The 14101-nt window shown below is 50.8% G+C and overlaps 1 protein-coding gene across 3 annotated transcripts in view; it reads left to right on the top strand.

The window, feature by feature from the left end:
* ZNF592 (zinc finger protein 592) overlaps window positions 1–13806 on the top strand; it is a 49678-nt gene extending 35872 nt beyond the window's left edge. For all 3 annotated transcript variants that reach the window (XM_059678006.1, XM_059678004.1, XM_059678005.1), the window contains 7 exons: window positions 2734–2912; window positions 8746–8922; window positions 9220–9379; window positions 9494–9781; window positions 9985–10097; window positions 10713–10848; window positions 12473–13806. In XM_059678006.1, the coding sequence (XP_059533989.1) occupies window positions 2734–2912; window positions 8746–8922; window positions 9220–9379; window positions 9494–9781; window positions 9985–10097; window positions 10713–10848; window positions 12473–12988 (1569 nt within the window). In that variant the 3' untranslated portion in view covers window positions 12989–13806. The remainder of the gene's footprint in view (window positions 1–2733; window positions 2913–8745; window positions 8923–9219; window positions 9380–9493; window positions 9782–9984; window positions 10098–10712; window positions 10849–12472) is intronic.
* The last annotated feature ends 295 nt before the right edge of the window (window positions 13807–14101 follow it).

Raw genomic sequence — 14101 nt, 5'->3', positions numbered from 1 at the left:
ACTCACACACACAAATTTCAAAGTATCAAAACCAATATTATTTGTAACATGAAGACAACTACAGAAAGGTGTGTCTTCATAGGTCTTCCTGCCTGCAGGATGTATCTCATTAAGGACATATTGGTCAAGATGTTGTATTTGAAAGGTTCCTGGGAGTGCAGTAATCCTTTTTTCTATGTAGTTGATATAGTTACTTGATGTTAGTTAGGTTATATGTTTCTGTTTTTCAATTCTTAGGGAATGCTTTTGGTTATTTAGTTTCATTTCATATTACCTAAAAACTCTGTAAAGCATCTGATTCCGCCTGGCCAGTTTGGCTCAGTGGATAGAGCCTCAGCCTACAGACTGAAGGTTCCCAGGTTCAATTCTGGTCAAGGGCACGTACCTCGGTTGCAGGCTCCTGGCCCAGGTCAGGGGCGTGTGGAAGGCAGCCAGTCGATGTGTCTCTCTCACATCAGTGTTTCTGTCTGTCTCTCCCTCTCCCTTTCACTCTCTCTAAAATCCAATGGAAAAAATTATCCTCGGGTGAGGATTAAAAACAAAACAAAACACACGTTTGGTTCCAAAATTAAAACTGTATAGCAGGGTACATTGAGAGAAGTCTTGCTTCCATCCCTGTCGTTTTATCCCTGTTCCCTCCTTCCTTATAGGTAACCATTTTTATCAGTTTTGGTTTATCACTGCATTGCTCCTTTTTGGCAAACAAAAGCAAATAGGTGTGTGTGTGTGTGTGTGTGTGTGTGTGTGTGTGTGTGTGTGTGTGTGTGATAGTCTCCTCTTACACAAAAGGGCATGCTCATTTACTGTTCTTCGCCTAAAGTAATACTTAAATAAAAACCAACCCTTTTTATTATGGAACGTTCCAAACATTTACAAAAGTGGGAAGGATGGTTAATGAATTCTCCTAATGGTATAATGAACAAGTACTAGCTCATGGTCCACCTTGTTTCATGTATTTTCTTTTTAAAATATATTTTATTGATTTTTTACAGAGAGGAAGGGAGAGGGATAGAGAGTTAGAAATATTAATGAGAGAGAAACATCGATCAGCTGCCTCCTGCACACCCTCGTCTGGGGATGTGCCCACAACCAAGGTACATGCCCTTGACCAGAATCGAACCTGGGACCCTTCAGTCCACAGGCCGACGCTCTATCCACTGAGCCAAACCGGTCAGGGCTTTCATGTATTTTCTTACCCCTCCCTTCCCCTCCAACAGATTATGTTTAAGTAAACCCAAACATCATTGTATCTGTAAATATTTCATGTGTCTCTAAAAGATAAGATTTCCCTTCCAAAATATCAACATAGTATCATTATTTCTTAAAGTTAATAATCTCTCATTATCAAATCTTAATATCAAGTGGCAAATGTCCCAATGTTATGCTTAAGTTAGTCTTTTTTTTTTTTTTAATGATGTGGATACTTTTTTTTCTTTCAATTTTATTTTGTATTGGTTTCAGGTGTACAGCTTAGTTTTTAGATAATCATATATCCAGAGTGCTCCAAGTTAGTGTTAAATACAATAATATAAAAATATAATAAAGGTAGTATCTCATTCTTTTTTGCACTTGGCTAGCTTGAATTATTATTCAAATAAGTGCCATACATACACTGCAGTTATTGAAAATTTCTCTTCAATCAAATCAAAAGTTCCCTTCCCTCTCTTTTTTCGCCCCCTTGTCATTTATTTGTAGAAAGAGCTGGGTTTGTCCTGTAGAGGCCCCCCATCTGGATTTAGCTGATTAAAGCAGAGACCCTTTTCTGTCCTCCCTAACGACTTGTCCTTCTGCAAACTCCTCGGACCCAGGTCAGGCCCACCCCCCCACCCCCCCCAAGTGAGCAGCACAATTGCCTCTCTTTGCTGAGAAGGACTTCTCCAGATGTGGGCACCCTCAGCCCATTGTTCCTCCCATTAGAACTTCAGTGAGTCTGGCTGCAGGACTCCTCTTCCTTGGTTCCGCCCCTGCCCACCCAGAGCCGACAGACAGGGCTGAGGAAATGGAAGCTGGCAAGACCCTCAGTCAGCGTGCCCTTGGGGCTTCTGCAGGCAGCCGGGGCATGCTCTGGTCCCCGGTCCCCGTAGGAAGTCACCGAACCGTCTGACAAGGCGTTGAGTAGGAATCACCGCTGCCAAGCCAGGGTGAGGACCTGGCGAGTGTGGCAGTGCAGTGAGAGCTCAGACTTCAAGAAGGGCCTTAGGCCTCTGGAGGGGAAAGGCTGGCCCTCTGCTCAGCCAGAGGGAAGAAACCCTCACAGTCCTCGCACAGGACTAATCGGGAAAACAGGGCCTGGTCTGTCTGTGATTAACAAGGTAAGGCTTGCTTGGGTCAGTATCAACACTTTTAAAAAATAGATGCTTTTGAAATTGATTTCAAAGAGGGGTGGGGGGGGGGAGAGAGAGAGAGAGAGAGATAGAGATGAGCGTCAATGATGAGAGAGAATCATCGATCGGCTGCCTCCTGCACACCCCCTACCCGGGATCGAGGCCGAAACCCTGACTGGGAATGGAACCGTACCCTCCTAGCTCATGGGTCAACACTCAACCCCTGAGGCACACGGGCGGGGCGGTATCAACACTCCCAGTGAGGTCTAGGGTGTCAAGTGTCCTAAGAGGATAGTTGCAGGGGGTGGAGGGCCGTTCTGACCCAGGCCCTGGGAAAGCAGGCAGCTGTGGTTGGAGAGCCAAGGCCGGCGGCGCCTGCGTGAACCGTCTTCTCCGTGCTCTCTCCTAGACGTGCCCGGTGTGCCAGATGCTGCTGCCCAACCAGTGCAGTTTCTGTGCTCACCAGCGGATCCACACACACAAGTCCCCGTACTGCTGTCCGGAGTGTGGGGTCCTCTGTCGCTCCGCCTACTTCCAGACCCACGTGAAGGAGAACTGCCTGCACTATGCCCGCAAGGTGGGCTACAGGTGGGTGCCGCCTGGCTCGCTGTCCTGTCCGGGGGCTGCCCGGGGGCCGGTCCTTCTCCTGGCCCAGAACTTGCTGCTGAGCTTGGTCTTTGGAGCCCTCGGCTCTGGCCTAGTAAGACAAGCTGATGGGTATGTTTTCTAGACACCAAGAGGCGGGAGCGGGAGAAGAATACGGAGTTCAAACAAAATTAAACATGAGCAAAAATCGCCTCGGAGGGGAAGGTATAACATTCACTTTGTCAGCTTGGTTTTTTGAAAGATGCTAATTTAATTTGCTCACAGAGTTATTGTGTTTGGCGTATTAAATGGAAAGCACAATTTCAACGATAAATTTACTAATTGCAGCACTTTGAAATGTTCCCAATTCTCGTTAACAAATGGAGCTGCCAGACTCCAAACTCCGAGGGCTCTAGTGTCTCCGTGTTGATTCGTTTTTGTCAGTTTGTGAGAAGCAAGTGACACCTGAGAATGGAAAAATGGTCGGCCTCAGAGTAAGAACAAGAAAAGCCTATTTGAGACTGAATCTCCTCCAATGCGTCAAACATATATAAGCAAGACGTCATTTTCAGGAAAAAGAATAGGGGAAAACCCTCCAAAGCTCACTGATCTCTAACTTTCACATCGCCCCCATCAGGTCTCCTGTGCCGGTTTACTGCATTTGGGAGTTACTACATTTCATGGTTTATTTTATTACTTTCACTTCTGAAACTTAATGTTGCCCAAATTTAGTAAGGTTTTCTTTTCTTTGGTATTTAAAAAAAATTATTGTTTTAGTCTATTTAACTTTAGTACTTATTATTGTCTTTAGCATTGTGCCAGACACTGAAGATATAAAAATGATTAAGACACATTCCCCGAGCTCAAGGGGCTTCAGTCTGGTAGGTTATAAACATGTGCACAGAAGTTGTAACTCGGAGTGGTAAGTCCCGTGTGGAGGAATGGCCCAGGGAAACTTCAGAGAGCGGGTATTAGGAGGTTTTTCAGACAAAAGGAAGGGAGAGTATGTCTGGAGCAAGGATATGGGCGGGATACTAGCACACACAACAGGGCTTATGGGAAGCTCAGCATTTCTGTAGAGGTGGGTCAGGAGGAATGGGGGGGAGAGGTGAGAAATGAGACCCGGAGTTGGTGGAGGCCAGGCCTTGCACAACCTTGTATTCCTTGGTAGACATTTGGTCTTTAGCCAGTGAAGCTATGGACAGATGTGCAGTGAGGAGTGATTGGCTCGATTGTTTCTGGGAAGCTGACATGTTATGTTAAAGAGGGTGGAGACTGGAGACTGTTGGAGAGGCAAGTGTGACGGTCCAGGTGAGATGCTGAGGGCTTCAGCTCAGGCATGGACTTGGGACGGCGGGAAGGTAGAATTGAGAGAGATCCAGGAAGTGTAAGCGTTAGGGTTCGGTGATAGCTTGTAGACGGGGGTGAGGACGGGGAGGGTTAGTGATGACTCCAGCTTTCTATCTTGCTATAAACACATCCAAATGTAGACTAATTTCGTTGCATGTTATGGAGAACAGAGAATGAAGTGCATGAGAAACGAAACGGTCAAACAGCGTTGTGTGAAGCCCTTGCCGCCATGTTGCAGAAGAGCAGGGCTTGGCAGCCTCCCAGGCTACATTTTAAGCCAAACACCTGACGAGTGCTGTTCCAGTGTCCTGTAACATAAACACCTTGTTTGCTAACTGTGACTGAAGCGTGTGCTGCTTCCGAGATCCAATCCAATAGACATGCAATCAACACTTAGATTTTTAACTTTGAATCTATACAGGTGGATGAATAGAGTTTTTTGTTTTCTAATTATTTTATTTACTTTCTTATGTATGAGTAAAAGGAAACTGTTTCCAAAGCAGTTTAGTTTTTCAAGCCTTTTTGTAAGAAATGTCAGCTAAAATGTATTGTGACTCAGCTATACATTCTGGAAGGATTACTGAATATAACAGACATCAAAATCTCCAATGATCTGTTATTGCATTCCAAAGACATACACACTAACACACTATTCATTACAGTTAAGACCTTCTATTATTAATATATTTTTTGGTAACAGCTTTATTCAGATATAACTTACATACCATACAATTCACCCACTTAAAGTGTACAATCTCATGGTTTTCAGTATATTCAGAGTTACATATTCACCTAAAAAATGTCTATATTTACCCACAAAATCTCTACATTGACTATTCTCCCACCCCCTCAGTCCATAAACAACTAATTTACTCTCTGTCTTGTAGATTTATCTTGGACATTTCATATAAATGGATCATAAGATATGTGCTCTGAGCATGATATTTTCAAGATTCACCCATGTTGTAACACATATACAGTATTTCATTCTATTTTATGGCTGAATGATATCCTATTGGATGTATATACTACATATTGTTTATCCATTTGTCAGTTGATAGGCACCTTTTGGCTATTATGAAAAATGCTGCTAATGAATATTTATGTACGAGTTCTTGTGTGGATATATGTTTTCAGTTTTTGTGGGTACATACCTAGGAGTAGAACAGCTGGGTCATATGGTAACTCTAAGTCTAACTTTAAAAAAAAATTGATTCTAGAGAGGGAGAATGGGGGGTAGGGAGGGTAGGAGGGGGAAAAAGAGAGAGACAGAGAGAGAGAGAGAGAAAGAGAGAGAGAGAGAGAGAGAGAGAGAGAGAGAGAGAGACATTGATACATGGATCAGTTTCCTCCCATATGCCCCTACTGGGGATCGAACCCAAAACCTAGGTATGTGCCCTGACTGGAAATCGAGCCCAAGACCTGCTGGTGCAGGGGACGATTCTCCAGTCAACTGAGCCACCTGGCCAGGACTCGGTTTAACTTTTTGAGCAACCGCCAGACTGCTTCCCAGAGTGGCTGTACCATGTTTACGTTCCCACCAACAGTGCATGAGAGTTCTTTCTCTACATCCTCGCCAACATTTGCTCTGACTTTTGATTCTAGCCGCCCTGTGGGTGTAAATGGTGTCTCATTATGGTTTTGATGTGGCTTTTCCTGATGGCTTGTGGTGTTGAGCATCTATTGGTATATCTTCTTTGGAGAAATGTCTATTCAGATCTTTTGCCCATTTTTAAATTGGGTTGTTTTATTATGGAGTCATAAGGGTTCTTTGTATATTCCGGATACAAGTACCTTGTCAGATACATAATTTGCAAATATTTTCTCTTGTTCTGTAGGTATTAATATTTTAAAATAAATTCTCAAAAAGTACCTATGTTCCATTTCATTGAGCTTTAGTACAATTTTACAATATTATTTTTTATATTACTTTTGCTTTTCCTTGAAGACAATGTAAAAAGCCTGTATACTTTATACTTTTTTATGTTTATATATTCTATATGCAATGTATATATACACTATATATATATATTTAAAACTGTATAAATTATTCTGCTCTCTGTTGATAATTTGGAGAGTGGCCAATGATGTCATAAGGGAACAAATTTAGGTTGTCTTAAATAAGAATATAATACAGTGGGGCCTTGGCTTACGAGTGTCCCGACTAACGAGTTTTTTGAGATACCAGCTGTCTCTCTTCGGCCGATTTTTTGCATGGAGTTGATAGAGTAATTTGAGTTAACGAGCTCCTTAATGAGCTCGGTCTTGGAATGAATTAAACTCGTAAGTCAAGGCCCCACTGTATGTTATTTTCTTATTATTTGTGATTGTTAGCAAAATCAAAATTATTACTGCTCTTTCTCTTTTCTAAAACTACATATCTCACAGCATATGATTCTATCCCTGTCTGTTTTCTCTTTTTTTCTTAACAATTTGGTACAAACTGTGTCATGGGGTTGGATTCTCTCTCTCCTCCACGGAGGCTGCTTGGCGTGCGTTTACCCCTCCACATTCTTACTTTCGGTGCGGTTTCTTTGAAGAGCGTGTCTACTGGGCAAATAGGATGTGTTCTCAGGCGAATTTTTCAAGAGGATTGTTCCTGCAGGAGTTCAGTCCAACTACACAAATAAGGCCACAGGGCAGCGTCTTTACAGTATCAGGTGTCCCTGGCCACTGTGGAGGGATTTGGAAATATGTGGATTTTTCCCCTCAGAGTACCTGTGGTGTGGAAGTTACTCTGTGTGCTAGGGTTGGCCACTCTATTGTTTAACAGGAGAGAAAAATAAATATAACTAAGTGGTTTGTATAGAGCAGTGATGGCGAACCTGACACGCGTGTCAGAGGCCACACGCGAACTCATTTTTTTGGTTGAGTTTTCTTTGTTAAATGGCATTTAAATATATAAACTAAACATCAAAAATATAAGTCTTGGTTTTACTATGGTTGCAAAGATCAAAAAATTTCTATATGTGACACGGCACCAGAGTTAAGTTAGGGTTTTTCAAAATGCTGACACGCCGAGCTCAAAAGGTTCGCCATCACTGGTACAGAAACCCCGCGGCACGTCCAGGTGTAGTAGTAAGTGTTCATCGGCGTTCATTGCAGGCAGCTTTCTGGTTCTGCAGGCTGCTCCTCACTGCTCATATGTTTGCAAAGGTGATTCCGCAACCCCTGCCGCCTCCTCTAGTCACACACACACACACACACACACACGAAGGAAAACAAAAACTGTGGTTGGGATTCTGTGATGGTTTCTGTGGATCGTGAAGGAGTTCTTAAGTGAAGGCGCGTCCTTTCCGCAGGGCAGCGGCAGCCCCTCTCCGAGAGCTCCCAGGGGTCACGGCTACGGGGCAGGCATGTGGCAGGCAGTGTTGCAGCAAGAGGGAGGTCGGAGGTGTTTTCTCCTGGAGGGAGGCCTGTGTGTGTCCACGGGCAGGAGGAAGGACTGAGCATGAGCGGGTGTGACTCTGTGGGTTCAGGTTGGCAAGGAGGCAGGTCACATGCTCAAAGGCAACGTTTATAGAGAGGTATCTGAAGTCAAAAGAAGAGTCCAACACGGCCTCAATTTCAGAAAAGTGGTTGCAGACAGTTCATACATAATAAAAAATGACATATCCGCTAAATAAAACGCAGAAAATAGCAATTAGTAGGGAGAAAGAGAAATGAAAAGTCGCCCACCAAGGAGACGTCAGAGCACTGACGAGCTGCATGGTCCAGAATGGCACCAGCCACAGTGGCTACTGAGCACTTGAAATGTGTCCAGTACGTCTGGCCGTTTCATTTTATCAACTTAAATTTGAAGAGCAGCATGGACGTTGCAGCATAGGACACTTCCATCATCAGAGCAAGTGCCACCGGACAGGGATGCTCTAGAGCAGCGGTCGCCAACCTTTCGGGCCTCAGGGACCGCTGCTCTAGAGTGTTTCTTCCTGGGCTGGGGCCATTTGTTTTAAGGTGGTTGTTACGGGGAGCTTAGCATTTCTTACCTGTTTCTTATTCGGTGGCCATCACTGCTTAGCGAGTACCAGCCTGTGGGAGGTACACCCTCTTGAAATTCCTCTTGTAGTTGTACCACGTTAAATGAATACTGTTTGTATCATTTTTTTGACCACTCCCTCCCTTCTCCACCCCCACCAACTTCTCTTAGCTGGGCCCAAGTTTTTAGTTTGCAGACGAATATCCTCTGGCCAATGAGGGGAGGGGAGGGCTTCTCCCCACTTCTCTACCAGGTGTGGCTTGGGCTTGGGGGGCCCTGGGCGACCGCATTATGCCAGACAGCAGCAGGCAGGCTCTCAGATGTACGAGTGAAGGATGGAAAGTGAAGCTTCAGAACTGTAGGATAGTTCTGGGTGCACCCCCTTCTCAGACGAGTGGTGGTGTGACCATGAGTCCCAACACGGCTCTGTTCTTGTCCCCTGTCCCTCCTTTTCCAGGACCACCTCTGGATCTAACCTCCACTCCCACCCGCCCCCCCCCTGTCATTCAGGTGCATCCACTGCGGGGCCATCAACTTGTCCTTGTCCTTGCTGAAAAGCCACATCCAGGAGAAACACTGCCAGGTTTTCCACAAATGTGCTTTCTGCCCCATGGCCTTCAAGACTGCCAGCAGCACCGCGGACCACAGCGCCTCCCAGCACCCCACCCAGCCCCACAAACCCTCCCAGTGAGTGCAACCCCGGGGCCAGCAGGCCCGGGGGCAGAGCCCAGTGGCCTGGGTGCTGTAGGGGAAGCTGTTGGGTCTGCCTGGGAGCCGGGGCTAGTGGCAGAGATGTCCGGAGTCCACCGAAGACATCCCGAGGCCTGGAGAAGCCACTCTGGCTCAGAGTAGTGCTTTCCCACGCCCGGCCCTGGTTCAGAGAGAGCGGCGACGGGGGGGGGGGGGGGTGGGGGGGGGGGTGGGGGGGGCGTGGTTCTGCCAGCAGAGCCCTGGCCACCTCACGCCCTGGGGCTTGTTCCACAGGCTCATGTACAAGTGCTCCTGCGAGATGATCTTCAACAAGAAGAGGCACATGCAGCAGCATTTTTACCAGAATGCCAGCCAGGCACAGGTGGGCGTCTTCAAGTGCCCCGAGTGCCCGCTCTTGTTCCCGCAGAAGCCGGAGCTGATGCAGCACGTCAAGGTGGGTGGCCTTGGGGCAGGAGGCTGGGAGGAGGGTGCCTGCCTCGGGCCCAGGCGGTCTGACTCTGTGCCTCTTTCCCCTTGCCCAGTCAGTAACCGCTCTCCCCATCCCCAGAGCACGCACGGTGTTCCCCGAAACGTGGAAGAGCTGTCAAGCCTCCAGTCTTCAGCAGACACGTCCTCCAGCCGCCCTGGTTCTCGAGTTTCCACGGAGCCCCCGGCCACGAGCGTGGCTGCTCGGGGCAGCTCCCTGCCGTCCGGCCGCTGGGGCAGGTCCGAGGCCCATCGCAGGGCTGAGGGCAAGCCCCGGCTGAGGAGCACTGGCTGGACCTGCCAGGAGTGCCAGGAGTGGGTTCCTGACCGGGAGAGCTACGTGTCCCACATGAAAAAGAGCCACGGTCGGGTAAGTGCAGTCTCAGGTCACAGGGCCGCACCAGCTTCTCTGGACTTCTCTCCTGTGGGGTCAGCGGCCCCTTATGTGGCCGACCCCTTAGGATTCCTGGTCCTTTGAGGTCTGTGGGCATCCTTTCTGCCCGTGTCATCTGAGAAGGGGGCACACCCAGAACTCTCCTGCAGTCCTGATGCTCCGCTTTCTGTGGCCTGCAGACACTGAAGCGGTACCCGTGTCGGCAGTGTGAGCAGTCCTTCCACACCCCCAGCAGCCTGCGCAAACACATCCGCAACAACCACGACACCGTCAAGAAAGTCTACACGTGTGGGTGAGTGTCCGCAGGGGGACGCCGGGAGGTCTGAGACCCAAAAAGACTGTCCATGGCATTTCTCTACTCTGAGATCAGCATGTCTTTAAATGGAAAAGTGCTGTGACTAGTTCAGAAGTCAGGGCAGGTCAAAACCAGCTCCCAGGCCCTGGGGGCTTCTGAGGCCTTCCCCCGCCCACTCCCCTAACCCCGGCTGCACTGCCGGCCAGTGGTGAAGGGCCCTGTGATTTATGAGGAGCGGTGGTGTGACCGTGAGCCCGGCAGCACCACCTGCCTGTGCTCCAGCACGTACGCTGGCCTCATGCTGACCACCAGCCCGGCACCCGGACCTCTGGGCAGTGATACCAGGCAGTGGAGGGTAAGCTCACGGCCGAGGGCCAGTGCACACATTCCGACCTGCTGTTGTCTGTCACCTCGGCTGGCTTGTTGCCTAAAGTGCTCTGAGGAGTGCCCAGCACTCCCCCGCCAGCCTGAGGACCACCCAGCCCGCTCTCTGTCTGCTCCAGGCTCTCAGCCCTGGAGCCAGAAGCAGCGTCAGCCTCTGCCTGCCTGCCTGGCTCCGCTGGGCGCTGCGGCCTGTCATCTCACACCGTTCCGTTGGCCGTCCTTTCGCAGGTATTGCACGGAGGACAGCCCCAGCTTCCCGCGGCCCTCCCTCCTGGAGAGCCACATCAGCCTTATGCATGGCATCAGAAACCCTGATTTGAACCAGACGTCCAAAGTCAGACCTCCGGGCGGACATTCCCCTCAGGTGAGTGTGGAGCCCTTGCCCACCAGAGCAGCTTGCTCAGTGAGGGCTGGCGCTGGAGGGGCACTGGGAAGGCCACAGGGCGCCCATTGGTCCTTGTGGCCACGTCACAACAGCCCTGACAACTTCCCTCAAGGTGGGTCACTCTCGAGCCTGTGTGACCCACACCTGGGACTGCACACAAGTAAAGGACAGGGACAGAGACCCGCGAGGCAGCCCATTGGCCTCTTTTTTTTTTTTTTAATATATTTTATTGATTTTTTTAAAAAAATATATTTTATTGATTTTTTACAGAGAAGAAGGGAGAGGGATAGAGAGTTAGAAACATCGATGAGAGAGATCGATCAGTTGCCTCCTGCACGCCTCCCAGTGGGGATGTGCCTGCAACCAAGATACATGCCCTTGACTGGAATTGAACCCAGGACCCTTCCGTCTGCAGTCCGACGCTCTATCCACTGAGCCAAACCGGTTCGGCTAAGTACATTTTTTTATTGATTTCAGAGAGGAAGGGAGAAGGAGAGAGAGATAGAAACATCAATGATGAGAGAGAATCATTGATTGGCTGCCTCCTGCATGCTCCCTATTTGGGAAAGAGCCCACAATCCAAGTATGTGCCCTTGACCGGAATCAAACCTGGGACCCTTCAATCCACAGGCTGACACTCTGTCCACTGAGCCAAACCGGTTAGGGCTGGGTCCTTATCCTGTGACCTCATCCCTGTTCCAGGCCCATTTCTGGTGAACTTTGGGGGCAGCCTGGCCTCCCTCTTCACTGTAGCCTCATCCCACACTGCGCCTCAGAGGGGCGCGGCACACCTGGGGAGCCGAGAGCTCCCGGAGGCCCAGGACCGCCCATCTGGGCTGTTCAGAGAAGGGCTCTCGCTCATCGGCAAAGGCCCTTGCCCACATAGCAGGTGGGGTGTCAGCATTTTGGCAACATCTGCCTGCGATTAAAATGCACCCCCCAACCCCCCGCTCACGACCTCCAAAAGCGCACACCCTCCGATGCAGCAAGTCGGCTTCTTGGATTTATCTGTCCGGTGTCTTTGGCCTTGGGCACAAAGAAGTGTGTTCAGGGATGTTCACTGCAGCACCGTGTGCGTGACAGATGGAACGCGACTCAATGCCCGCCAGGGGGGACTGCCCATCCCCACAGGGGGCCCGCATGCTGCTGTCAGGAGAGCGTGGCCTCTGTCTCCGCCGCATGGAGACCAGCACCGGTCATGTTGTGCCATGAAAAGAACAGGGCGGAGGAGCGTGTGCGTGCAGCGCTATCATCGTGTGAAAGAGCAGCTTTGTTTTTGTAAACGTGTAGAATATCTCCGGGAGGAGCCCCAGAGGCCGGGCGATACCGCGATCTCTGGAGAGCAGGCCTGGGCGTGGGCCGGAGGGATGCAATCTCCATGCCCTTCCTGTATCTTTGGAATGTTGTGCCACAGCAGACGTCACATTTTAAAAAGCAAATAAAAAACCCCCAGACAGACCCAAGTCAAACAAGCGTTCGGGGCCGGGGTGACCCTGGCCTGGGTGGAGATTCTGCGAGGCCTTGGGCTGCGCTGGTCGTGGGTGGGGCCTCCCGTGCCGGGCTCAGCTCGGCCTGGACCCGGGTGACGCTGTGTCCCTTCCAGGTGAACCATCTGAAGAGACGGGTCAGCGGGGCGGAGGATGCTCCCGGCACCAACAACGGCCAGGCCGCCTCCCCTGTCAAGAGGCACAAGTCCCTTTTCCAGTGCGCGAAATGCAGCTTTGCCACAGACTCGGGGATCGAGTTTCAGAGCCACATACCTCAGCACCAGGCGGACAGCTCCACGGCCCAGTGTCCCTTCTGTGGCTTGTGCTACACCTCCACCAGCTCCCTCAGCCGCCACCTCTTCATCGTCCACAAGGTGAGAGACCAGGAGGACGAGGAGGAGGCGGCCGAGGCGGCAGAGGAGGCAGCGGAGCCAGAAGGCCCTGGGGAGGAGGTATCCATGGAGACCAGGGAAAACGGACTGGAAGAATGTACTGGCGAGCCTTTGTCAGGTGACCCAGAGGCCAGGAGGTCGCCGGGCCCGGCCCCTGAGGAGGACATTGTCCGAGACGCTCAGAGTCCACCACTGGCCTCTCAGGACCAGGACAGCCACGCACCGTCCCCTCAGGTGTGACCGGAGGCCGGGTGGTGCTGCGGGTGCTGCGCCTGCCGTGTGGACAGTGGAAAATAGAAGGCTCTGCCCGGTGTGCGTGGCAGGCTGTGCCCTGGAGCCGTGTCTGCCCTGAGCTGCGGGGAGCTGGGTGTGCCCCGGCCCCAGGAGATGTGGGGTCGCCCGGGACCCTCACAGATCTGAATTCTGTTATTTATGGCTTTGTGCTGCTTCTCAGTCCCCAGCTCCTGTCTGTAACCCTCCAGCCCCAGTGCTGTCCACTCCGCTTGAAACCCTCGGCGGCTGTGCTCTTCCGGGAGGCTCCCCACTGCTGCCTTCAGCCAGGGGACTCCTCCGAGCTCTCTGGGCGGACAGAGCCCGAGAAGGGGGCTTGAGGGGGGCTGGCGCAGTTCCTGTTGGAGAGCTCTGCCCAGCCTGGCCTGACGCGGGCCTCGGCCACCTTGCCCGTCCTTCCTGCCTTCTCTGATTCTTTCCCCCAGAGTAGTCCCGGAGAATTGGCTGTCCCGCTGGCTCTCTGCGTGAGCGGGAGAAACTTCTGCAGCACCCCTGGCTGGGGCCCGGGGAGCAGCAGTGCGGCCCAGGCAGGCAGGCAGGCAGGCAGGCAGGCGCCGAGGGCAGACCCTTCAGAAGGAGCGTGCGCCTCGTCCGCGGCCGCCTGCCTCTCCTGACCAGGGGCTTGGGGCCCACAGACGTTGGGATGTTTGTGCTCTTGCTCCTGTGCCATCAGAGAGGCTGCCGCCCCAGGCAGGCCCCTCCTCCTCCTGGCTACCCTCATGTTGCTCAGACTAGATTTCAAATAAAAATATTCTTCTTACCATGCAGGTGGGCTCTTGTATTCCTCTTCAGGTGAGCCTGGCCCCACCCTGCTCCCCCTGAGGGTCTTCCCAGACGCCCCCCATGTCCCATTGCTGCAGGAGAGCTGTGTCCCTCCTGTCCACGGCGTCCTCTAGACTCTGGAGCTGTGGTTAGGACACTGGGAGCCTGGGACTTCCTGACCCTCTTGAGCAGCGGTTCTCAACCTGTGGGTCGCGACCCCTTTGGCGGTCGAACGACCCTTTCACAGGGTCGCCTAAGACCATCCTGCATATCAGATATTTACATGACGATTCATCACAG

Source organism: Myotis daubentonii, chromosome 21 (assembly GCF_963259705.1).
Source record: "Myotis daubentonii chromosome 21, mMyoDau2.1, whole genome shotgun sequence".
Taxonomy (NCBI): domain Eukaryota; kingdom Metazoa; phylum Chordata; class Mammalia; order Chiroptera; family Vespertilionidae; genus Myotis; species Myotis daubentonii.
The sequence above is the reverse complement of the archived record's forward strand: the minus strand, read 5'-3'. Positions and strand labels throughout refer to the sequence as shown.